The 27,382-nt window shown below is 42.9% G+C and overlaps 1 protein-coding gene across 2 annotated transcripts in view; it reads left to right on the forward strand.

The window, feature by feature from the left end:
* LOC138489128 (contactin-associated protein-like 5) overlaps window positions 1-27,382 on the forward strand; it is a 1,755,478-nt gene that overhangs the window by 831,532 nt on the left and 896,564 nt on the right. For both annotated transcript variants that reach the window (XM_069616764.1, XM_069616763.1), the window contains exon 7: window positions 24,953-25,096. In XM_069616764.1, the coding sequence (XP_069472865.1) occupies window positions 24,953-25,096 (144 nt within the window). The remainder of the gene's footprint in view (window positions 1-24,952; window positions 25,097-27,382) is intronic.

Genomic DNA, 27,382 nt, shown 5'->3' on the forward strand with positions numbered 1-27,382 from the left:
AAGAAGCCATACCTATCAAGGCTCTAACTTCCTTTTGTGTATTTGGGACAGACATGCCAGAAATGGTTTTTATTCTTTCAGGTGTCAATCTTCTTCCCTCCTTTGACAGGAGATAGCCTAAATAGGCGACCTCCTGACAACAATATTGACATTTTTTAAGCAAAGCTTTGTGACCATGCTTAGCTAGATGGATAAGTAATAACACAGTGCCCTCCTTACAGGCACTCTCAGAGTCATCAGCTAGAAGCAAATCATAAACGTACTGAAGCAAAGTACAGGTAGAGGGCAATTCAAGGGTACCAAGTTGTTCTTTCAAAGCCCTACCATAAATGCCAGGACTCTCTGTGGACCCTTGAGGTGCATGAGTAAATGTGAACGAGCGTCCCCCTAAGGTGAACGCGAACAAATATCTACTATCCTTGTGTATAGGAATACTAAAGAAAGCATTCTTTAGGTCCACAACACTAAAGTAAGTAGCTGTAGCTAGAAACATGGTTAGGATTGTCGTTACATCAGGCACAATTGGAAATTGTGGTGCCACAACTTTATTAATGGCACGTAAATCAATTATGAAACAGAATGGAATTGCATTATCGCCTTTCTTGTACACAGGTAAAATCGGACTGTTGCACAAACTCCCTGAAATTTCTTCAATGACCCCGCGATGCACAAAATCGAAAACAATGCATTTCAAAGCTTGCTCGCCCTCAACTGAAATCTTATACTGAGGAATGCGTGGCAGCTCAATTCTATATTTCAAAACTATCTTGACGGGTTCAATCTGTAAAACACCGACATCATTGTCGTCGACAGCCCACAAGCTCTCTGGTACATTAATGAATTCTGGAGGCAAAGGTCTAGTCAAGAATTGCGAGGCAGAAAATTGCTGTGGTGAAATCGTCAAGCGTACTCCATTAGAAGAACAATAAATCACTGCATTTAATTCTTTTAACAGATTCAACCCAAGCAAGTTCTCTCTGCAATCCGAAGTCAACAGAAATGGACAATGGCCCGTAAAGGGACCCAAAGAGATAGGTACCGGCAAAGAAACCGGACAAACAACTGGTGTACCAGAAAACCCTACAGAAACATTGGTTTGCCCTGACAGTGGAATGTTTGGAACCCGTGAATGATCAATGGAACACGCCTGTGCTCCAGTGTCTATCAAAAACTGATGTTTCCTATTTCCCACCACCATCTCAACGTAGGGACCTTTCTGATTGATGGGAATAGGCGTAGGTTCCAAACCCTGCTTCGGGCAATCCTAGCAAAACAAAATATCATCAAAAGGAAGCTCTTCAGATAAATATGCAGCGGAAGGATGATCAAATATGTTCCTGGTGTCCACACTCGGAGTATGATTGTCCTGCGAGAAAGGTTGCTGAGGGTCCTGTGTAAACTGACCTCTACCAGAGCCCCCTACGCCCGGGCGACCTATGGATCGCCTACCCATATTACCAAATGTATTATTTGACCTTTGTTGAAGGACGGGGCATTATGCTCACCAATGACCCTCTCGACGACAATAAGCGCACTGGTTAATGTTCACAGGACCCAAGGGCACATTCCCCTGCGGGACATACTGACCTCTAACCTGAGAAATAACCCCTCTTCCGCCTCTAACAATTTGCTGCAATAGCACTTTAGTTTTCAAATCTCCTTTTCGTTTTTCAACCCTATCTTTTTCATTATTGACACTGTTCTCGTAGTACTGAGCCATGTGCAGTACTTCTGATTGTGATTTCGCCCGCCAAGCGCTCTCAGAAGACATAATTTGCGACTGGATGTCAGGCAGAAATCCATACACAAATTTGTCCACAAACCCAGACTCTGTGCCTAGGTCTTGTCCACTGAAATACGAGAATACCTGTTTGAACCGATTAAAGAACTCGGTAGCACCTTCAGACTTTCCTTGGACACAGGCCGTAAGCTTGTCCCAAATAATTCTCTCTTCGGGAATTATGGTTTTTAATTTAGCAACAATTCTGTCAGGCAAAGTGAGTATCACCTGAGGCAGTCTCTCTCCAGCTGGTCTTTCTCCGTCAAGCCTAGTTATGTTAGCCCACGTATCTCCCAACCCAGGTACGTCGTCTATAGTTCTAACCTGTTTCCACAAATCTACGGGCAGGAGTACAGTAAACAACAAATCAATGTCGCCTAGGGTGAACACTGAGGACTGCAAAACAGACTCTATCTCTTTATAGAACCCTGTCAGATTTTTCCTAATATCAGGAATAGATTGCCTAATAGTATTCACTTCCTGTCTTGAGAACGGGACGTGAACAAACTGCGATACAAAATGTGCGGGAATGTTAACAGCAACTATACCCTGTGCAGCATCGGCCGCAACCTCGACCTTTGGGACAAATGTCGGAGGGACCACTCTCATAGGCAACTGAGAGCTAAATCGAGCACTAAAGCAGTCGAAGAAGTGTCAAGTGAAAAAGCTCTCTTGTAAATACTCAATAACTCTGTGGGACAACTAATCTTCCTTTTTACACACTCATCCTGCAGGTACTCTACCATTAACTGTATCACTTTCCTCTGCATTTCTAGCGTATATTGACTATACGTGTCATATACTTCAACAGGAGTTATCGATATGTCTGACATCCATTTAATCGCATCTTTCTTACAAATACGCGTTTCCTCAGATATCGATTTACGACACAGAAGGAACCGTTTCTGTACATACATATTTTCCTCCTCGTCATCCTCATTCTGTAACTTTTTACCAAATAACCTCTCAACATGCTCATTTACCTTCTCCACAGTGCCTCTGGAAAGCGCTAGAGTATTTAGATCCCTTAACCCTTGCGGAAGATCTGCATTATTGAATCTTCCCCACATTATACATAACTGAATGCCTAAACCTTCAATAAAAACATTTTTCTCAGGGAAATTATCCATATTACAAAGTGTGGCAAAAAACTCTAGCTTGATCATCCTTCTCCATACAATGCTTAGCCCATGCAATTAACTCACGTTTCTTCTCCGGCGGTACAGTATTGCGAGTGACAACCTTTGACCCTGTACCTCGATCGATTACAAGCGGCTCAGGACCACTTGGAAGAGAGGGAGCAGGCACATTTGATGGAGGCACTATAACTGGTGCGATAAAAAGAGGTGGGGGAGCTGGAAGAAGGGGAACATTAGGCGGAGCAAGAACAACAGGAACAACAACAGGTGGAGCAGGAATAACAGGAGGAAGAGGTAAAGCAGCAGGAAGAGGAACATACGGAGGTGGCGCAGAAGCACCAGACCTTCATTCATTTAAAAATTTGTCAATAAACTCCTCAGAAATATGAAGATTTTTAGAAGGATAGATTTTCTGAATACTGAGTGAGAAAGCCCTATCCATATTTTTAGTCGCCTCATACTGTTTGTCCTGATCATATAACAACCCTTTTTCAGCGTTTGTTTTATGATGGCACGCATGTTTTTCTCTACTTTTAAGTTGCTGCAACACTTCTTTTTTCCAATTCTGCAAAACATCAAATACTGCAGGTCTAGCCTTTTTCTTTAATAGGATTGACTCTAAATACTCAATACAAGGGATTTCAAAACTACCATTGATTGGCCACTGAAGTTCGGAGGCATTTCTGGTTTGTCTGTGCCAAATGTCATTAAATACTATACTTCCAATGCCATGCTTACAGTACATAGTACATGCCGGCGACCCCTCCTGTGGTGCCGGACGGCTACATTTCTAAGATTGTCTATCACTGCGGAATAATGCCCTAAAGCAGGTAGACAATTTCCCAGGCATATCTCAAATTCCTGGTGTTACCTGGTCAATATGTGTGTCTGAAGATACAATGCGCCAAAATTCAAATTGTCAGGATTAAATTAAGAATCGGGTCACGACTCACCTGACCAAACCTAAGGAGGTCCGATCGAATTTCAAAGAATCTTACCTAACTAATCTTACCTCGTGTATGGTGATTTCGACAAATCTGCCCGCCTCGATAAGTGGACCCCCGTCAAGATGCCATCTCGGTCCACACGCTTATCGTCCAAGGATTGGGACGTGCAGCGCTGCTGAGGTGTCGCATCTCATTCAGTGGGGCCCCTTATGTCACACCGTCCGATCCCGGTCCGATAGCGTGCGTCAACCTTCAACAATCCAGCATCAATTGAGGGTCCCTATTCGGTCGCCAACTGTGAAAACAAAATCAAAATATAGAGGCTGAGTACCCCAAAAGGAAATACACCAAACACGGGTTACAAAGGAACATACAAAGTACTTTATTTTATACTGAATCCAGTTAAGAAAACAGAGCAAAGTCAGATAGCTATCGGCCCTCAGTACAACACAACGAACTCCAGCGTTGTTCAGTGTGTTCAGTGAGAGACATTGTACATCAGAATGCATTTGCTTTTCATACACTTGGTGGGCACGATGTCCAGCCCCACTTTGGGTTAAAATTCCATTTAATACATCACTAATCTAGCGTTCGTGCCAAGTCTCGAACAACCGCATATAACTGGTTTGCCTTTAATACATTTATCAACAAGCCTATGCAATAACTGTGTATTCTAAGATTTTCCATGCAGGCCTTCTCGAACATTAATACAATGTAGTTAAACAGATGTTCTACGTTCAGTATTTGAATACATTGTTTCAACATATGCTCATGGATTAGTTTAATTTCACGAGTAATCCTTCTACACACAGGTCAATGAAGGACAAGGTCTCAGTTCACGACCTCAACAAGTGGCCTGCAGGCAAGTTACATATTAGCTATGTACAAAAAGGTCAAGACGGCCATGTTGTATTCTGGAATGACATTGTCCACCATTTTAACTCACAGGGTGACTTTTACAAAGCGAATCCTAAAATTGCAGTTTGACCTAAAATGGCGGCTTACATTGATTTAAGGTCAGGACCTTGCAACACGGATTCTTTCGCAAGCGATTTTCGAGCAGCTTGGCATAGGCCAATATTAATATATTTATTGCAATAGGAGGCACAATATCATTTCTCTTTTGACAATGGGAAGCCATGTAGTTTTACAATACCATCCAGGAACACTTTGGCTAGAGTGGGTGCGTCGGGGAGGCCTTTGGATGGAAAAAAGTGCAGCATCTTTGAGAACAAGTCCAGGACTACCAGGATGGTGTTAAACCCTTGACTGGGACGTAGGTCAGTGATGAAGTCGAGTGAAAGAGTGTGCCAGGGAGTCGGAGGAATGTCTAAAGGTTGCAGAAGACCGGATGGTTTTTGTTTTTGCGACTTGTTTTGCGCACAGACTCCACAGGACCGAACATGTTGGATTATATCCTTACGCCAGGCAGGCCACCAGAAGTTCTGTTTTACCTTGGCTAGAGACTTGGTGATTCCTGGCTGCCCTTCAATCAGGGAATCATGATAACTAGCAACAATTTGTTGTTGTAAGACTTTGGTGGGTACATACAACCGATCCTTAAAACAGGGTAAGTGATCTTTAATGGAATATTGTTCACCTGGCATTTGCTATGCGAGGAAGGCATCTGGGTTCATGGTTCGTTGAATCTTCTCTCTCAGTTCAACTTGGGTTAAGGCCGTAGTGAGGCCCAAGAGCTTGTCTTCCGGTATGATGGGGACTGGATCTGGGGGCGTATATACCAAGTCATCAGTGCCTCTACGAGAGAGTGCGTCAGCTTTTCCATTCTTGACCCCTGGTCGAAAAGTGATGACATAGCCATATTCGGCGAAGAAAAGGGCCCACCGCAATTGGCGTGAAGACTGGGCTTTAGCTGTCTTAAGGTATTGCAGGTTTCGGTGGTCTGTGATAACTGTAATGGTGTGTCTGGCCCCCAGAAGGTCTTGCCGCCAGGCCGTAAAGGCGGATTTGATCGCCAAGAGTTCTTTGTCCATGATGGCATAATTCATCTCTGGGGGAGAACATTTCTTCGACCAAAAGGCCACTGGATGTAGCTGGCCTGTTACTGGATCTCTTTGCGAGAGGACAGCTCCCATCGCTATGCTGGAAGTGTCTGTTTACAGGATATAAGGAAGATCGCAGCGAGGATGTCGCAGGATGCGCGGAGGTGAACCTTTTCTTGAGTTCCTGAAAAGCCTTCTCTGCTTCTTCGGTCCAGGCAAATTTCTTGTTATTTTTTCTTAGCAATATGGTGATCGGGTGTACGACCTGTGAGAAGTCTGGTATGAACCGGCGATAGAAGTTTGCATAGCCCAACATGCTCTGTACCCCTTTTACTGACGTTGGTGATGGCCATTTCAAAACGGCGTCCACTTTATGCAGGTCCATTCTGATGCCTCCTGGAGTAAGAATAAAGCCCAGAAACTCAACTTTGGTGATGTGAAAAAAGCACTTCTCCAGCTTTGCATATAAACGATGTTTCCAGAGCTTGGAGAGGACTGAACGGACGTGCTTGATGTGATCCTGTTTTGAAGTTGAGTACAATAAGATATCATCTATGTACACTAGGGGGCAGACATCAATGAACTCTCTCAAAACGTAATTCATAAAATACTGAAACGCTGCAGGAGCGTTGCATAACCCAAAGGACATGACTTGATATTCGAACAAACCATATTTGGTGTGGAAAGCAGTTTTCCATCCGTCTCTGCTTCTGACCCGCACCAGGTGGTATGCTCCTCGAAGATCCAGTTTGGTGTAAATTTGGGCATATTTGACCTGGTCCAATATTTCTGGGATGAGCGGCAAGGGGTAATGGTTCTTTACAGTGATCTGGTTTAATGTGCGGTAGTCAATACAGGTTCATAGGTGCCCTTCTCTTTTTGGTACGAAGAACAAAGGACTAGCTGCAGCAGACTTGGATGGGCGGATGAATCCATTTGCGAGCTACTGGTCTAAATAAGCCTTCAGATGAAGGTTTTCGGGTTCCGTGAGAGCATAGATTCTGCCGCAAGGAACCTGAGCACTGGGAACAAGGTCGATCTGGCAGTCATAGGGCCTGTGCGGCGGCAGCGTGTTTGCTTGGTCCTTCTGGAATACATCCTGGACATCTTGGTATTCCTCACGCAAGGTACTAGTCACTCCCAAAGTTGCCACTTCAGGAGTCGTAGAGATAAAGAAAGCATGTTTCTGTTCTTGGTAATAACAGGCTGGAGAGCAGTCGCTGGGAAAGGTTAATTTTCTTGCCCACCAGTCAATCAAAGGGTTGTGAGCAACTAACCATGGCATCCCTAGAATGAGCCGGAATTGAGGTGCCTTGATGAGATCGAACGAAATAAGTTCCCGTAGTCCGTCCTGGCACAGCAAGGTTATCTCGGCTGTGCGCTGGGTTACGGGTCCGGAAGCAATTTCTGTCCCATCCACCGTGGTTACCTTGTCTGTAGTCGGCTTGGAACACAGGGGAAGCCCCATCTCTGCAGCTAGGTCCTGATCTATATAATTCCCAACTGCCTCACTGTCGATGTATCCTTCAATGGCATGCATTCTTGACGACCGTTGGTTATTTATTAAGATCACCGGAATTGCAAAGTGTGAGGTCGGTGGCTCTTTTCCCTCACTCGACAAACTGACCTCCACGTTTGCCGAGCTGTGCAGTTTCCGGACTGACACTCCTTCTCTTCATCTTTTTCCGTGGCTCCAACGATCTTCCTCAGAGGTTTCACTGGGCAGTCCTTCAGGAAATTCCCTGACTTTCCGCAGTACAGACATAGTTGTTGTCTCCGTTTATCTCGGTATTGTTTTGTTAGTGGGGGGTCGCACCCCTCCGATTTGCGTGGGCTCCACAGAATTTTCTTGCACTCGAGTTACATTGTCCCTAATCCGAACGTACACTGGCCGAGGGTCCATTTTAGAACGGTCTGCTTTTCGGTCTTGCAACCGGTGGTCCAGTTGCACAACCAAGCCTATGAATTCAGAACAATCTCTGCGAGGATTAACCACTTGTGCTAGAACGTCTTTTAATTCGCCTCGTAAGCCCCGATGAAACAACGTGTTTCTTTTGTTTTCAGGCCACCTAGCCTCAGCAAACAATTGGTTGAAAGTAGCGATGTACGTTAACAAATCCTGATTCCCCTGTCGAGGGAAAGGAGTTCATTGTCCACAGCTTGTTCTCGGGTATGGCTAGCAAAGAGTTTTTCCATTTCCTTCTGAAAGTCTCCAAAGTTATGTAATAAAGGGTCATCATAGGACACCAATGGTACCAACCAATCTGCGGCGCTGCCACTTAGGTATGATAAAACAAAGGCTACCCGGGCTTGGTCATTTGGGAATGCTCCAGGCCTGCAAAGAAAATGAAGGTGACACTGATTCATGAAAGCTCCATATTTTCGTGGATCACTAGCAAACCTCTCCGGTGGTGCCAAAGGAACTGTATCTGGTAATACAACTTGTACCGGAGTAGAGACAGTGGATGACATGCTAGGAGTTTGCATTGGTGGGTTGTTCCCAGGTAGAGGCATCTGACCCGCTTGTGATTGCAAGACTTGCCTGCTGATATCTTCGGTACGCTCATTAGTCACCAATAAGTCTCTCCGGAGAGCGTTAGTCTCCTGTCTGGCAGAGTGAACCTTGGCACAAAGTTCTCCCAACAATTGGGCTAATTGGTCTAATTCTGATGTTTCCATGGCGCCCAGGTGGATTGGTTTGGCAGTCTTTGCGTTCTGTTACGCTCACCTGGTATCCACGGGGACACCCAGCTGCGGGGACTCTGGTGCCCTTCTCAGCCGCTCCCTGGTATAATCAGTGGGGAAGTTCTGCCTGGAAAACAGGTGGGCAATGTTCAAGACTGGACAACTAGAGTAAGAGCCTCCCAACACCCCGTATGCCTGCAGCCCCTCCCCGGACCTTTTCTCACCTTGTTATGGATTTTGGCGTGCTCTCCGTCCTGCCTTCTTGGCAGGGGCACGTTGTCCTTTGTGGGCGAGTGCGATCTAGTTACTTCACTGATGCTGCCCTTTAGAGTCTTTCAGGTAGGTCTTATTACTGTTATACTGTAAGCCTTTCTTGGATTCAATAATGTCTTTTCTCTCTCCTTAGGTGCACGGAAGTGCGCTGTGGAACGTTGGCTGAATTTGGACTCACCGGCAGGTGATGGTGTTTCAAGAGCGCCTTGATGCGGTAAATAGACGCTATGCACAGCGCTTTGATGCCTTGCCTTTGCTAACCTGTTGTCTTTTGTTCCCGTAGGTTGCGGTGCTCACCCGGAGCAAGAAGTCCCAAGGCGGTGCTGGTCGATGGGCGACTTGAGAGGTAAGCTGCCGGCACAATTGTAAATATCTAATGTCTTGTTTCTCTCCTTTTGCAGATCCGAGGGTCCGGGAGGCTCGCTGTTCCTTGGATGCTGTTTTCAGGAGCAGAGGGCAGCTAGCGGTGGAATCACAGGTAAGCTGCTGCTAATAACGATGTCCCTTTTGTTTTTCAGGTGCTGTTCTTCCGAGGTTCGCAGATGCAGCTGAACACGATGAGCGTCATGTTGCAGGATTGCAAAGTAACGCAAAGCTTGTTCTCCAAGTCAGGTGTGGTTTAAATAGCATCAAGAAAGTAGTCCAGGTAAAATTGTCCCTAGGCTACCACACCCAAAACATTATACCGCATAGCTTGGTTCCACGGCAGTATTTAGTCACTCACCAGTGATTAATCGAATTAAGAAAGAGGTAAAAAAGCTGTGGCATATTCTCTATGTGGGGATAGTACATTAAGTGTCCCACCTTTTGCGATAAGAAGAAGAAGAAACATCAGAGACACCCTAGTACACATCTACAAAGAAGACAAGAAGGGAGTTGAGAATCAGTCCACACTGTGGAACCTACAAAAGCCACTGGACATACACCACGTGGAACTTGTTCAGCGTGTCCCATCACAAAACGGACTACATCCATCGAGATCGTATGGACTACACTGTGGCAACAAAGATCTCTCACAAACTGCAACACCACGAATGTTTTGAATCTGATTAAAAGTCCTTGCGAAAAAATCTACATTGGAATGGCTACTAGAGCAATAAAAATAAGAATATGTGAGCATAGATCAAACATCAGGACGAAACGAATGACTGCCAATTTAGTAGAACACTTTGTACAGCAAAAGCACTCTGAAACGACATCAGTTGTACTATTTTTGAAAAAGTAGTGGTCCCCAAAAGAGATGGAAATATGGGAGCTATCCTTTTAAAAAGGGAACCACCATGGATTTTTAGGCTGAAAAGCCATTTGAAAGGACTCATTGAGGAGATATGCTGTAAATCTGTGGCAATTCTGTAACAACATCTAGGCTAATCCTGTATGAAGCACCATTGACGACATTAAAAAGCCACAGTAACCCTCCAGTCGACCCTGGTGATCCAAGAGGGTGATCCATAAGAGTTGGGGGTCTTGCTATTGAGAAGATAAGTAAAGTGATCCATGAAAAAAGCATAGACAACAACAATATTTTAACATTTCTATACTCCCCGGAATGAATATGTAATTTATCAATACAAACTGGGATTTATTTACAAAAACACATTTGTGCGCCTTCACATTTGTAGAAGAGATGCGCCAATGTGAGAAACTGTCACATTGGAAGGCGGCACATTTATCAAAAGCTACCATGCAGTGAAACACCGACTAATGTAAATCAAGTGATCAAGCAAATGATAGATTTCATTTTATGAATGAAAGAGCGCTATACGTTTAGCAGCTAACAGTAGTCCTGTAATAATAAGCCAACAATCGACACAGTTTCCACAATAATAACAGAAAGAGGACTACGCTCATTGAACCAGCCGGCAGCCATGTGGCCGTATATAAATAGAGCAAAGAGTTCCAATAAGGTGGCCGTTAAACAGAACGAACAGCGAGGATACATTGCACGCTGCTAATCTGGTAGGAATGTAGCTACTATTTTTAGCCTTAATCGATGAGCGTGGGTAGCACTGTTTAACAGCAATGCTGTAGCATGAATTGTAGGTGGACCGTATCCAGCTTGAACAGCTGGCACTTTGAATGCTGTGTCAACATGGACAATGGAGCCCGAGTGGGGGTGGGTAAGACCAGGTCCCTTACAACCCAGGCACTCCACAGATGGGCCCGTGATCTGGCAGATGACTAACACTAGTATTAACATATTGCCATAACTATACAATTTAGTAACTGGATTCAACTGAAATATTACTTATTTCATCCCCGTAGGTCTCTTCACCTACCACACAAGGGGACAACCAGAGGAAAAACTACTAGAGGCTACAACAAAGGGTGTCCACCTGAGAGTGACTTAACCAAGGGGGTCCACCGCAGCGTGATGAAACATGTCTTCATAGCTTAAGACACATACTCTGACATTAGGGGTAAGTGACTCTTATAGATGCACATTAATTTACTAGCACACGTACAACCAATGAAGAGAGATATATGACCCTGGATTATCTATTTCCAGGAGGTTATATTCGGAACACTGACAGGACCGTGATGATCCTGATATTGCTCATACATGGACTGTCACTAAATACCCAGAAAGGTAAAACCAGCAAAATCAAAGAGAGGTACAGATGAATTTAGGAATAAGACTATGTTCTCATGGTTCCCTTCTATATATATTTTCCTTTTAGGGATTGTGAAGCAGAATAAGACGTCCCATGAAAATTAAAAACGACCCCTCGAGACAAGACACATGGAAGTTTAAGACATACAATACGAATATTGTCTTTTTTAGAATGTAATGTGACCTATTGTGCCACAGATATAGTCCTGAAGAAAGTCGTAAATAGTATATTCCTGCTGAAACCAGTTGACACAGAGAGGCTCAAGGTGATGTCCTGATGCCCAAGACTCACATAACAAATAGTCAGCCTGGTACAATTGCATCATTTTACCAGATAAGACTAAACACTACGACATAATAAGCTACATCTTTACTCTTATAGTTGTTTTTAAGATTGATGATAAGTCACAATGAATGGAAGCAACATGAATAAAATTAGAGGTTTCTTTGACTTCTGAACAGTGCACTCTTAGTTTTAGCGGCTGAGGAAAGTAGTGAGTTAAGATAGGGCTAGTTTTCTTTTCTATCCCTAACCTAGATAGGCGACACACCAGCGCCTAACTAGGGAGAGTACATTCAAGGGACAGTGAGAATTTCTTTGTAGGGACACTTAGTTATATATAGGAACTGTAGATGCAGGAATAATTTTTGAATAACTTTATTCTGTCTGTGATGTGTTACAGTATAAATGGGTTGGGACAGAATATGTAAACCCGATGACTTTAGTTGTATTTAAGTAACTCACACCAGCCAATGACTGTAGAAGGAATTTATAACAAATCATTGCTTTTTGCATTCTGTAACCACAATATAATGATGTACTCACTCTCCTAGAATTTGAATGTATGTTAGATATTTCTCTGCCCTGGCAACTACACTACATTTTTGTTTTTCCCAATTTGTTGACTCTTTTGATTACTGTTTATTAATACAAAAGGGAACTGCAATGCACCTGACTCTTTCCCAGCTACACTGGTATCCAGGATCACATTGACGGATACAGACTTTTGCAGGTGTTTGCCATTTTCCCCAGGGTTGGGATAACGATAACAAGGACTCTGGATTTCCATGAGCCCTGGATTGGGACTCACAGCAATTCAAGAAGCAAAGCAGCCAGTCTCCTACATTTCTACAGCGTCAAACACATCAACCATCATTGATCATATTTGAAAACATTCCAATCAGCGGCATGTTTGGTGCTGCCTTTGGCACTTCTTAAAGCTCTTCAAACTGCTGTTGCTGCAACCTCAAACAAGTTCTCGGCTGCAACGTGGCAGGTGAGCAAGTTGTTTTCTCGGTTCGGTATAGACGCTTGCTGCTTCATTAAGACTTCAAACTGCCATGTCTTGACCAAGTATCTCAAATCAACAGCATCTTTGTCTTTGATCCGTGATCAAACATCAAAATAACCATAGTGACCAGTTCGCCCCCCTTCATTAGAACGCTGCAACAAACTGTAATGAGCATCACTTCAAACCTGACTCAACGTTCCTCCATATCGGGATCAACACGACTCGCCACATCCGATCCTGGATTGACCCACTCACACAATGATAAGAAAATAAGAAGTCTGGTTTGACAGTGTTCATCTGCCAAGAACACATGAATTTTCTGTTAGAAGGCTCCAACTCCTCTTTGCAACCCTAGAGAATGGCTAAGCCCCCTTTTGCACATATACCACCACAAGGTATATATATTTTGAACATTGTGGTATGTCATTGTCTTTTTCCTCCCTACTAAGTATCCAGTGTGCTTGCATCTTTTCATTCAGCATTTTTCCATATTCCTTTACAGCGGTTGGTCTTCGATAGTGTTTTTGGAATTGGACGCATATGTGGAAGAATTTAAATCATCAATCAACATTGGTAAGACACAGGGGATACTAGTATCCTCCAAGAAAGTATGTAGGGTGAAGCTGTCAACCTCAATGGGGATTATTGAATATGTAGGTGGATACACGTATCTGGAGTTGGAGATCTCTGGGACCCAAGGATACACTGACATCCTAGACGCAAAGGTCTGTAAGGCAGGCACTTAACTGGGGTTTGACGTAAATTCATCAAGGAGCACTCAGCATTTACATCATCTGGGGTTTTAATACTCTATAAGCAGTGGTTGTGCCAAACAGTTGTGTACGCCTCGATGCCCTAGCAATGAAAGATTTGAAATGGTTGAACTGGGTGGAGGCTAGACTTTGGAGATCTGTACTAGACTTACCCAGATCACCTTTGGTATAATAGATCTTTTTGGAACTGGGACAGACATCTCTTAGAGCCCAGTTGCTAATACGAAGAGGGTGTCTGATGCTGAAATCTAGAACCTCCCCTGCCTGTCCCATTTGGAGCATTTTGGGAGCGAGCTACGAGCTGAAACGGGGCGACGGTAAGAATTGAGCCCACATCCTACTATTTCGTGAGCTTTGTGATGAGGTAGGATGGCACCACGACTATGATCGCTGCATCAATTTTGAATCCTTAAAAGGCATCTTTCAACGCTGGATACAGAAATATGATTGGGTATGTAACTACAACCATCTTAGTACCCTGAAAGCTATTTGAGTGTTGTGCCTATGGTGCATCAGGTACATGGGGACTGAGTGTTACCTTTAACTTTGTCCCTTCCGCAGGTACGCAATCTCTATCTGCGGCTGCAAATGAATCAATTGCTGGTGCTGTCTATCTGTGGAGCATGGAAAATGATCCCCCTGGAGGCCAGATATTGCAGGATTTGCAAAATTGTTGCTAACTTTGAGACAGCAAAGCATGTTCTGACAGAATGCCCAAGATTCGGTTCCCTGTATGGTTGCTTTGGGACATCTTGTACATAATTTAGATACCATTAAACATGACAAGTATTGGGTGTTCTGTGTTAAGACTGCATCAATGTCAGCAATGGTGTCCCTCTTCAGGGTTTGGTCAGCCATAACGTTATTGCTGGTTTAGTCCGCCTGGTGTAAGGAGTTATATAGGGATAATCCTGGTCTGTGGTTTTCCCGGGTAAAAGCAAATAGTGGTGTTCTATGTGAGTTATCAGTTGTTTTTTGAATTTGTGAATAATTAGTTGGGTTTTCTTTTTCTTCTTCTTTTAATGTGACATTTTAGTATTTTAAGTTGCATACATGTCTTTGTAAGTACTGGAAATGCATTATCTGAGATGTCTGAGCTAATATGTGTGATTTGTGTGTTAAGTTTTAGTCATTGTAAATATTGTAAAAGTTCAGTTTATTTTGTATTTATTTGTATTTATTAGGTTTATATAGCGCTTTATGCCAAAGCGCTTTACAATACAACAGCAAGAATACATAGTAAACAAGAAGCATGAAGTTACAAAGGCATGAAACAAAACATCAAAAACAGTATGTAGATCAATTGACCAGTTCTAAAGGAGGAATGGATAAGAGGAAGAAGAAAGGGAAGTAGAAAGGGAGGTCAGAGCGGGGGAAGAATACAGAGATAACAGGAGGAGAGAAGGAGGTAGGAGAAAGAAATGGAAGAAGAAGGTAAGTAGGAAGGAGGGTAGAGATAAAGGAGGGATATAATAGGAGAAAGAGGGAAGGTAGGGTGATGGTGAAGAAAGAAAGATTTCAAGGAGGCACGGAAAGAGGGGTAAGAGGAAATGGAACGGATGGAGAGAGGTAGGGAGTTCCAGTGATGGGGGCTAGAAGCTGAAAGGAACGGAAACGAGCGGGAGCACAAGAGGAAGGAGCTACTGTGAGTAGGAAGAGATCAGCGGATCTGAGGGAGCGAGAAGGAGAGTAGAAAGAAAGGAGAGAGGAAAGGTAGGGGGAGCTAGCCCATGAAGAGATTTAAAAACTAGGCAGAGAAAGTTAAATTTAAGTTGGGAGTGAAAGGGAAGCCAACCAAGAAAAGAAAGGGAGGAGGAAATGAAATCAAGAGGTGAAAGAAGACATAGGGTACGGATAGCAGAGTGGTAAAGGGATTTGAGGGGAGCAAGGTGAGAGGCAGGGAGTCCAAAGAGGAGAGATGAAATGTAGAAAAGTCGGGAGAACAGTAGGGAAGACATTAGGAGTTTAGTTGCATGGAAGGTGAGGGAGGAGCAGATTTTGCAAACATTGAATAGGTGAAAGTGGCAGGCACGAGAGGTAAGAGAAATATGATGGGAAAGGGAGAGGGTAGAGTCAAGGTGGAGGCCAAGGTTACGAGCAGAAGCAGAGGTAGGGAGGTTAGTAGGAGGAAAGAGAATAAAAGGTGGGGGAGAAGGGGGAGGAAGAGTGTTGGAGGGGAAGAATAAGACTTCAGTTTTGTCAGAGTTGAGGGAAAGAAAGTGGGAAGACATCCAGTTTTTAATAGCAGTAAGACAGGAAGAAAGGTTTTGGTGGATTTCGGGGGTGTAAGAGGAGAAGGAAAGAAATAGCTGGGTGTCATCTGCATAGAAATGATGAGAAATGCAAAAGAGGAGATAATGGGGGTGAGAAGAAATGTGTAGAGTGAGAAAAGGGTCAAGCACAGAACCTTGGGGAACACACGAAGTCCAGAGGGAGAGAGGAAGAGGTATGACCACCGCAGGAGAAAGCAACACAGTGGTTGGAAAGGTAGGAGGAAAGCCAGTTGAGGACAGAGCCGCTGATACCAAAGGAAGAAAGAGTGTTAAGGAGTAAGGGGTGATCAACGGTATCAAAGGCTTCAGAGAGGGCAAGGAGGACAAGGACAGAGGATTGCTTAGAGTAGCGAGCAGTAAGGAGGGAGTTGAAAACATAGGCGAGGGCAGTTTCAGTAGAGTGCTTAGGGCGGAAACCAGATTGAGACGGGGGAGAAGAGAGAGATTGGTAACAAAGGTAGAGATTTGAGAGTAGACTAATCGTTCGAGATGTTAAGATAGGAATGGTAGAATTGAGATTGGGCAGAAGTTGGAAGCAAGGAGGGGGTTAGCAGATGGTTTCTTCAAAATAGGAATGATACTAGCATGTTTGTTTTGTTTATTTTGAACTGTTATACAATTAAATAAATAAAGATAATGTTTTTAAGAGTTGGTTGTAAATTGGTGTGTTTAATCTAAATGTATATATATTTGATTGGACATTTCTATGTTCTTGACTGTTTTACTATTGCTGTTGGGTTACTATTGTTTCACATTCAACACCCTTCTTAAGAATATAGCCTGTCCTCATCCATCGTTAGCACAAAAGACACCAGAGGTATATCTCTAGCCTGGGCCTGTTTCAAATTCATGATTGGGAACACTCTTGTATTATACAAGTCTGAGGGCTGAGTAGGCAGTTTAGTCACTACTCTTCCTTGCACTCAAAAGTCATTTCATCACAGTAGCAGTTAAAAGCACATCAGCAAGCCAAACCATTAGGACTCCATCATCATTTAGCTACAATAGGTGATTATTAACTAGCTCCAAGAAATCAAATACAATTCCAGAGTTATGGTGAACTACCACCCAACAAGAAACCTTTAAGGGGATACATCACAAGACAATACCAGCATTGCATGAAATCAAACACATTTCTACAGGACCACTGTCAAGAGCGAGGGTATTAAGGGGAACCACATGTACTCTTGTAGATATTCACTTGAATCACTTGATTCAGGACAACTTAACGACCCTTAACCTCCATATGGTGGAATCTGCAAACAAGTCACAGTAGTGTATTCACCACCACAGCTACTGCTCTGCCATATTCCAAAACTGGTGGTAATTTGTATGAAATACCTCCACCAGTTAAGCATGTATGCCTGGTGGATTGACCACCATTCCAAAGCAAAGTGGAGGCAACAATGTGACATCTGCCCCACTTCTTATGCTCAAATCAGTAACAAGACAACAGATTAAAGCTAACATTATTCATATCCCCTATAATGCTTTGGCTGCTTCCCCTTATGAAATTATCGACTGAAAGGTTCTCAACTCTCCATTTTGAGCCCAAGACCTTTGAGCCCCAAATGCATATTCATTTGTATGACCACTTCCCTTACCTGTGTCAATCAAGCTTCTGGGCAGTCTGTATTTAGACAGACCTTGTTTATGCTCCCCACCTGAACCAGGTCATTCACTACAATAATACTGTGTTTTGTTCCGTTCTTGTTGTCATAGTACAATTAACACTGCTTCTGTTCATTTTCCACACTGTGTCACATATTTTCTATGCGCACCCTACAATCTGTCTGTTTCACTGAGTGGAATGTATCTGCATGCACTTCTGAGCAGTGTTGCCCTCTGTGAAATGTGCTTTGCTTAAACTACAAAGTGATACAAATGCATGTAAAGAGTGGTGACAAATTGATCTACACAAATGTTCTAGATTGTATACTAGCAGTGGCTAAAATCAGGTGTATTCCATAGGAATTCAAACTTTTTACACTAGAATGAAAATGTCAGACTGGGGGGGGAGGCACATTAATTGTTGGTAGGTGGAGCAGGAAGGGCACACACACATGGTAATACCTTACTGTGCCCTCACTCCTACTGCATATACCAGTAATACCAGTAAAATCCCCCAGAGTACTCCTGTGAATTTTAATATAACCCCCTATGTGTATGTGTGCCACTCTAGTTTGAGTTTGTCTGTAACCTCCCTATCTCTAATAAGAATAAATGTGCAGCACCTGTGCTTTAATTAGTGCAAACCATTATAGAGTGATCAACTCCCTTAGTTATGTGTCTTCTTCTCCAACATTTGAATGCCAACTCATTTATTTTCTATTTGGTTAATTTGTTGGACCAAAGGATTTCTGTCAGGTTAGTACAATTCCATGTGGTGGCACTGCAGATTGAGGTCATTGAATCCTCTTCTTTGATGCAGGGTGGCGTGGGAGAAGATTTGGTTAGATGTAGTTCTTCAAAGATATTACTGACTGGATAATTCCTTTTGGTGAGGTTTGAACCCTCCACTCCAAACCCTCCCCCCTTTTTATTGGGTGTTCTGGCGGTTCAGAACGTATATGTGGATTATTTGAGGATGATTTGTCCTTGAGATATGTCAAATGGTGACTGAGGGAATAGTTTTATGTGTTTACTGGCAGTGTTTTTTAATTGAGGGGTTCTCCTTGAAGCCACTGTTATGTATGAGTGTACGTCTATCACAAATATTGTATGAAATAAACTGAATTGTTTCAATAAAACAATGCATCTCTTCTGAGACAACTTGGATACTGTAATAGCTAAGGATATATTTTGATATCCATTCCCTCTCAAAATTCTTAGTAAGAAATTCCCCTACACAATGTGTGGTCAATGGCATAGCAACTTCTTCCTCCACCCACTTAGATGTATATTCGCTGAGTTCCAATATGAGCAGTAACTTGGGATCCAGAGCCTCAACCAATGTCAATGAATGTTGTCAACTACACTTTCTTCAGTATCAGGAGAGTCATAAGGTGAGAGCTGCTCAACCTTGATCTTGACATACAAAGCACAGGCATTCTCAATGTCTTCCACCTCCTTGTCCATACTCTATCACCTGTATATTACTCTAAGGTGTTTCTTTGTAAGGTTACAATCTATGTGGCCTTGTGTTCCCATTAACTGGTGACTGACTCTCAAGAAATTGAAATGTGGTAACACATGGTTTAACCCTGTCAATTCTTTACTAATCCCTTGATGAATGCATTTGACCACCTCATCAGTATTATTGGATTCTGCCATTTTGCCTGATGATATGAGAACTACCGAAACATATTTCTATTTACTTATATCAGCACTGGAATCTTCACTTTCTTTCTTTGTCTATTCAGTCTTTGAGAGGCACTCTGCTTTTACGGTTTCGTCATCCATGATGTATTCCACCACAAGATTCAAAGGAAATGCCCTTGGTGGAAGACATAATTTGATATGATAAGTCATTTCTAACATGACTGTACACCAGTGTTTCTAGGCGCGACGAGACAAGGGAGGGAAGACAGAGGGAGGAAAAGACAAACGATCTTACTAGGCCTTGCGTCATTAAAATCATGCAAGTGCGACAATGGCAAGTGCAGGGGGGAGGGAGAAGGGGAAGTGTTAGGGAGAGGGAAGGAGGGAGGACAGCAACACTCTGAGTAAATGCAGCCAGGGCAGTGCAGCTCTGGGTAAGTGCAAGGAGGCACAGGACTGTAGAGGTTACAGTTACAAATCCTAAGTGCACAGTAGGCCTGGAGGCAGCACAGGGGCGATGGATAATGCAGGAGCCTGGTACCCATTCAGATTCTGAGGGTAGCCAAGCAACCAGTCGGCGCCACAGAAAGTTGGTCAGCAGGGGAGGGAAAGAGAGAAAGCTGAGGAGAAAAGGAAAGTCTTGAGCTGCTTCCCAACTTGTGTGGCTTAAGTTTTAGAGGGCAGGGAGGCCATTCCAGAGGGAGGCACATGCAGAGGAGAGAGTTATACCCCCACTCTCTGCCTTGAGAACCTTCTGACCCTCAGAGAGCTGGAGGTAGGTGAGCAAAGGACTCGAGAAGGAAGGTATTTTGGTAGAGAGACTAGGATATAGTGTGGGCCCCGGCCACAGATAGCCTTGTGGATGATGCAGAGGGTCTTGAACTTGATCCTTGCAGCCAATGGGAGCCAGTGGAGAGATTTTAGGGCTGGAGAGATACAGTCCCTGGGCTTGAGGCCAAGGATAAGTCTTGCAGTCCTGTTCTGGATTAGTTGCAGAGGGTGGCCAGTCGAGGAAGGAAATCTGAGAAAGAGGCTGTTGCAAAAGTGCAGCCTAGAGAGAACCAGGGCTCAAGAGACAGTGAGCTTCTGGAGGAAAGTGAGAAAAGGAAGAATACATCTGAGGAGGTGCAGCTGATAATGGGCCTTCTTGACAAGGTCCGTGATGTGCCGAGAGATTCAAGGGTGGAGTCGTAGGTGAAACCAAGGTGTTTTGCCTCACAGGAAGGCCAGGAAAAGGGCCCAAGGGGGGACAAGTGAAAGAAGGAAAGAGGGAGCACAGGTCCCAATGAAAAGGATCTCCGTCTTAATGGCATTAAGGCAAAGGTCGTTGGAGGAGCACAAATCCTGGATCATGGATAGGCAGTCTGGATTAAGCGAGAGATGAGGGGAACTTGAAGGAGAGCTGAGTGTCATTTGCATAACACTGAATGTTAGAGGAGAAGCTAGAGATCAGGTGGGACAAGGGGTCCAAGTAGACATCGAAGTGCCAGGGTGAGAGGTAGGAGCCCTAGGGAACACTGCAAGTGGAGAGAGAGGTGGTGGAGAGAAAGCACCCACGTTGTACCTGAGAGGGTCGGTCCAACAGGAAGGAGGTCAACCACTCTAGAGCTTGATCCATGATGCCCAGGTTCTCACCTAGTCGCTTGATCAGGATGGAGTGGTTGACTGTGTCTAAAGCAGAGGAAAGGTTAAGGAGGATGAGGACAGAAGGAAGGCTGGAGTCAAGATTAGCAAGCAAATCCTCAGAGGTGTTTAGAAGAGTGATTTCCATGCCTCTGGCTGTTCCGAAGCCAGACTGATGGCCATGGAGACAACCAACAGTTTCAGTTTGGAGAGTACACTGGGAGATGGCCAGCTTTTCATAAGATAACCCTGGAAAGGAGGGATAGATATCGGGTGATAGTTTGCCGGATAGGTAGGATCGGCAGAGGATTCTTTGGGGAGGGTGTGCACAAGGGAGTGCTTGGGGAGAGAGGGGAAAGATCCAGTGGCAAAAGAGTGATTGCAGAAATTGGCCAATGCTGCAGCAAGGGTGTCAATGTGGTCCTTGATGGTTCTGAAGCAACAGGGGAGCACCTGTTTGGATGACACTTTCATAGATCGGATTTGTCTAGAATCATCATCAGGTGTTGTCAGAGAGAAAGAGGAGAAAGGAGGAGGAGAGGGAGAGACGGATGGAAGGTGGCCGCGAGAGGTAGTGGAAGAGGAAGAGAAAAGTGAGGACAGGATGTCCTGAGTTTTAGTGATGAAGAGAGAAGCCAGAGCCGTACAGAGTTCCTGGGAAGGAACATGAGAGGTGGGAACTGCAGAAAACTGCATGTGCACTAGCTGCTTGTCGTCTGTGTTATCCATCAAATAAATCACAGGAAATCCTCATATAAATGCTGATGACTTCTTAATGAGCACAATGTAGCTTGTCAGGTCTTTTAGGGCACAGCAGGCAATGGCAATGGTCTTCACCTTAACATTCGCATCCTGCATGAGAACACATACCAGCTTATGGTCACAAGTGTGTACAGTAATGCATGTTTTTTCACAGATGTCTGTCTGTCTCTAAATAGCCAGTGGGGGTTGACTACTTCCTTTACTTCCTTTATGATGTCTAATTCCTTCTACATACAAACCAAACTGAAACTAATTTTCTCTGATTTGAAAATTCAGGAATTTTCTTTGTGTTTTGTAAGTAAATTACTAAAATGATCTCTGTTCATACGTATACGAATACCTAGCTACATTATACTTAACATGTGCAACTGTCTTTTGGGCTTTCTGCTTTCACCACAAATGGTGTGACCTTGCTAATACACTATGTTCACTTTAATGTATTAATTATATGAATGTGTGACACCCTCTTATGAATAATTGCCAACACCTGTGTTACCTTGCATCATTATCAAGGGTATCATCCCCATATCGTGCTAGAACACTGTAATGTCCAATTTACCCTCAAAGAGCTCTTGCATAAGGTGCTGACACACTACTGCCATTGATGATGATATCTCACACAGCATGCAGCAGTACCCGAATGGCCCCAGCGCTATGCCTAAGACCAGTCAAAAATGTCATTTGATTATTACCAGAATATGCAGTATGTTTGTCATGGGAATGCGGGCAACCCCAATGTTGGCCTTTAGGTCGATGCAGATAGCGTTAGTGGGCTTTTGCACAATAGCAATAGGAAGGGGCAAACCAGTCATAACAATTGGTTGAGTCAATGACACAGCAACATACAGTACATTTAGTTCCATCTGTAGTTCCTATGTTATCCCAGTAGGAACCAGATGCACTTAGTAAAACGTTGCCTGAGCTCTCCATTTAGGGCTTCATTATGTTTGAACCTCTTGAACAGGTGAAACGTGTCACAAACGATGCCGGGATATTCTCTTTTGGGACATCATCTAAGAAGTGCACCCTCTGTCATGTTCAAGATGTGTGTTGGGTTCAGGCTTTCTGAAACAGGTATAGGTTAGGAGGTGCAAATCAGAGGTGCTCACAGGCCTTTTCTCATTTGCTCCAGTGAAGATACTTGAGGATCCAACCCAGCAATCGTATAAGCTCTGGGCTGGTGTCATCTGCAACACAGAAGCGAGTTGAGGATTATGTTGATTACAGTGATAAGGTATGGCCACATTAGAGCTGGAATTAGCATGTGAGCTTCCCTGTGTCCCATCTGTGGTGAAACTATTCAGTAATCTGGGAGGTTGCTGGACAGTGTAGTCTGATTCTCAGGACATACGCAGACCCAAGACGCTGGTGATGCTGGGGAGTTATCTCAGCTGATGAAAGGTCATTTTGTAAAATAAGTGACTTGTATGTTTATCTGTGTATTCCACACATCATAAAAGTGGAAGTGAAAGATGATCTCCAAGCCCTTAACGGCCTTCATGACAAGGAACACACATGAGTGGCAAGAGAGATTCAATGTCTTGTGAAGACTAGAAAGTAGGGATGATCTTTGTGTGTATGTCTCCCATTCCATATCATTGATCCATCTGCTAGTGTGGCACAAGGTACTCGATAAGACAACAAACACATACATACATAACACTCGCAACACACACAAAACATGCACTGCTCAAACACACACCCACACACACATACACACACATGCTCCCATACAGGTCACTGTGTAGAACAACATTGTATAGAGATGAATTAGGTTAGGATACACTGTGATTCTTCACTCGAGTTTGGAAGGATGTAAAGCAAGAGAGAAACCAGAACCACTGCCATTGCATGCCTGTGGTGGAATTGGTCTTGTTAGGTATTCAGAGTTGGAAGGGACACACAAGAATGTCAGTACTGGTGTTTTAGGTCCTTGCAATAATTTTTCATTGCTGCTGGAGAAAAGCAATGGTTCCATATTTCACCATTTTTTTTCTCCAGAGGATGTGTTTTATGAGTTCTACATATATTTTACCAGTTATTCTTATGTAGGCTTGAAGGTCAAGTTCTGGGCATATGTTCAATCCTCACCGTGCCTTAGTACTGCGGGCCATTGGCTTGAGACAATCCCCATTGTGTGGAGATAGCCTTCAGGCTGCGTACCCATTTATTTGCTAAAGAAAGAGTCAATGCTGATGCAGAGCGTCTGGGTGGACTAATGGAGAATTTGGTGCAGTTAAGCCTTAGACGTTTCTGAAACTCTGGCTGATTTCTGAGGAAAGTAGAGCATTTTCAGCTTCACTTACCTGCTCAACACATGTATCTTGTAGACACTGGACAAGCCCTAGGGCTGCCAGTGTGCGGATGGTGGAGTGACTGTGTTAGGAATTAACTTCCATAAACAGAACACTTTGCACCATATGAATAATTTAAGAACCCCCGGGATGAATAACAAATTCGGAGGAATATATACATACCAAAACTTCAAGGGTTTCACACACAGCTGTTCATTTAGTAGGCAGCTAAAGAAATTAGTAACACTTTGGACATGTGAAGAGTTGAAATGTGTCTATGCATTTTGTATCTGCATCTGTGTTGTGTATAGAAGTATAGGACGAAAGAGGTATTTTTAGTTCAACTTATGTATGACCTCGTTAATCGATCATACACAGATTGTCTATGTACATATATATATATACATATTTTATTTTAACAAATGAATGTGCAGGACAACCACTAATTGTTGGGTGCTTTATATATATTCACTGTTCATTTTGTGTATCTATGTTTTTTTTTATATTTAAGGATGCTTTTCAGAGGCACGAAATTGTTAGTTGAGAGGAAAAAATACATTATTAAAAAATGATTGTGTGCCTTATTATAAAAGAATGAATTTCCTAGCCAAAGTCCTTTGATGTCAAGGACTGTAATGAAGAAAATGGACGAGGTGTTAATGGCCTGTTTACCTACCAGCATGTTTCATTACTCCAAGACAAAGTCTTCCTGGTCACACTCGTTGACATCATAGAGTAAGGATTGTGTGGAGGAGGTGAAGACGTTGGAAATGACTCATGTCATAAGTCAAGAGGTTCCAGGGAAGTGTATACCATGACTGGGCAGTTTTGTACCAATATCAAATATGTGTGCATGCATGCAGTTCAATGCTGCGTCCACATTTGCATCAATCCGGCAGTGCAAAAAGTGGTGTGCACCGACTAACCTGGGGGCCTGCGACCTTTGCCTCTCCAGAACTTTTGGACACAACTACCATCGGCCCTAGCCAGTATAAAATTAACACACGAGTTACACATGCCTGCCAAGTGGAAACATGCTCATATTGGTCTGTCCATAATTGCCTAGCACACATGCAGGGAACATGGTCCATCAGCATAGGTTTCAGATTTCACAGCATCTGTGCGACTTGGTTTTTGTATATACATTTGAGGTTTGAAAAATAACAATATTGTGATACTGCATGTATTAGATTTTGAGTTGTAATTGAGAAGTGACCTTTTTCTTTCCCAAAGCTCAGCTTTGGAGGTATTCCAATCCGAGGAAAACCAGGGACAGTTCAGAAGAACAACTTTCACGGCTGCATTGAAAACCTTCATTACAATGGAATCAACATCATTGATCTGGCGAAGAGACGCAAACCCCAGATTTACACGGAGGTAAGGTTACAGCCAACCTGATGGATTTTCTGATAGCATATAAAATGTCAGCTGCTTTTTTCAGAAACATGTTGCGTAAATCATATCATCACACACTCACTCTTTACATTAACATTAAGTACATGTTTGTCAATGTGCAAAGTATCAGAGAAGCACGGTTTCGATCAATTTCTTTGTAAACAAAAATAAAAAGAACAATCCTTCACTTCTCTATACTTAAATTAAACATCGAACTCAGATCCATGAGTTATTTTTCCTCAAATTTGCTGACATTGGTGAATATATATCAGAGCCATCATCATTCATTTAACATTCTCTTTCTGCTTTAAAATATAACTTTATTAAATTCTGAAGATGAAATCATACAGAATGTGTTATATCATATAGTGTATGTTTTGTTAATTGTTTATTTACGTGATTGTGGGAAGTACACTATACAAACCAATTTCGGATCTCGCCAATCAAACCCATTTCTTTTCTTTTTAAACCAGCCATGTGCTTGTATTGCCACCACTTCTGACCTTTAGTCCAATGGAATTCTGTATTGCAAAATAATGTCCATCCCAATACAAGCATCACACAAGACTATGTTTAGAGAAATAACAGTATTCAACCTAAATCATATTAAAAAGTACGCTTAGCTGATGGGCCAGAGACACTTTCAACACCACCAGACACTTTTCCGCTTCTGCTCCTGCAGGTAGGCTCACTCATACTTGTCCTGCAAATATTCACCAGTCACACCACCAGAAAAGGAGATGACTTGTAATGTGTGGGTCACTTTTTAAATCCTCATAATCCGCCACAAACTGGTGGAAGGATTTGGAAGTCCTTTTGAACATGGTCATGCGCAAAACCCAGTGCTATTCATTTATTTATTGAAATGTTTAAACACGCTACCTGCAAAGAAAATCACCTGAAGGTTCATGGGCAGAAATAAGGGGTATGAAAAGAGTGTGGCAAGGGATGTTAACAGTTACCTTTGGAGCAGACCAAAATCACCTTTTCCCGGTCCCGAAACATACAGTCCATCAGATTTTTAACACATTAGATACAATTGGGTGCTTTAAAACAGTTAGAGGCCATTTCAAAGGCCAGTGTGGTTGGACATGGTTTATAGTGATAATACCGAAAACAAAAATCTCGAAAACAAAAATCTCGAAAACAAAAGCAGAAAAAAAAAAATCTCACATTTTTTTTTAATACGTTTTTATTTCGAAATGGGGGGTTCCCCCCCAACCCCCTTTTTTCTTTATTTTTTTTGATTTTACCCTTTTTTTATACTTACCTGAACCCACAAATACATATAAATAAATAAATAAATAATTCAAGATTTTTTTTCTCGAGATTTTGGATTCGAGATTTTTGCAGTTCGAGATTTTATTTTCTGTATTTTGACCGACCACCGTTGGACATATTACTGCCTAAGATCGTAATCACTATTGTAGTGCACAGAATGGGCAAAGCAATTAGATTGCAGAATGGATGTCGTGAATATGGCAGGATCCCGGGGACAGAGCATCAAAAGATGTTTGGGATTCTGAATGTGAGGTGAGACAATTGTTTTCAATTTCCCAAGTATATCCAACATCAAATGTGTTAATAACAGAGAGAGGATATTGAGGCGTAGCATGCCGATCAAGAGCATTCTGAAGCAGTGTTTTATACCATGTGCTCATTCGAAAAGAGTTCATTTAGTATATCCACATTTCATGTTGGATATACTTGGGAAATTGAAAATGTACATTTTTGGAGCATCAGTAGGAAATCATCCTACCTACTCTGAAGAAGTGATTCTTTTTTTTGATTTGGCAGACTGAATAAGCCTATTTTATTTTAAACCTGATGTTCTGCCATAGGTGGTAGGGTTCAGGGAAAACAAGCATCCAGTAGACTGCATACATAGTTCTGAGTTATTACAAAACATTAAAATACTTTGTGGCAATTAACTTGGTTTCACTAACTTCGAAAACATCTTTGATTTTGTTATTCAGTGGGAGGTTACCCCTCCATTCCCACCGTAGACTTCACTACCACCCCTACTCCAACCACCCCCAACTACCCTTACACCCATTAACTCTGAAATACATGTACACAATTACCTCCCCAAAAAGTAATTGCAGCAAAGTAAATTACCACATAGTAGTTTACTTTGTTAAAACAATGGGAGACTGTTTAAAACGAATCACATAGTTTTGAATAACTCTCATTATTTATACCTGTAGCCACTGTAGAGATTGTAGTGCTGGATGGTCATGTTTCTTGAGATCAGTGATCCAACCTTAT

The sequence above is a fragment of the Ambystoma mexicanum genome, chromosome 9 (assembly GCF_040938575.1).
Source record: "Ambystoma mexicanum isolate Mex_15411 chromosome 9, UKY_AmexF1_1, whole genome shotgun sequence".
NCBI lineage: Eukaryota > Metazoa > Chordata > Amphibia > Caudata > Ambystomatidae > Ambystoma > Ambystoma mexicanum.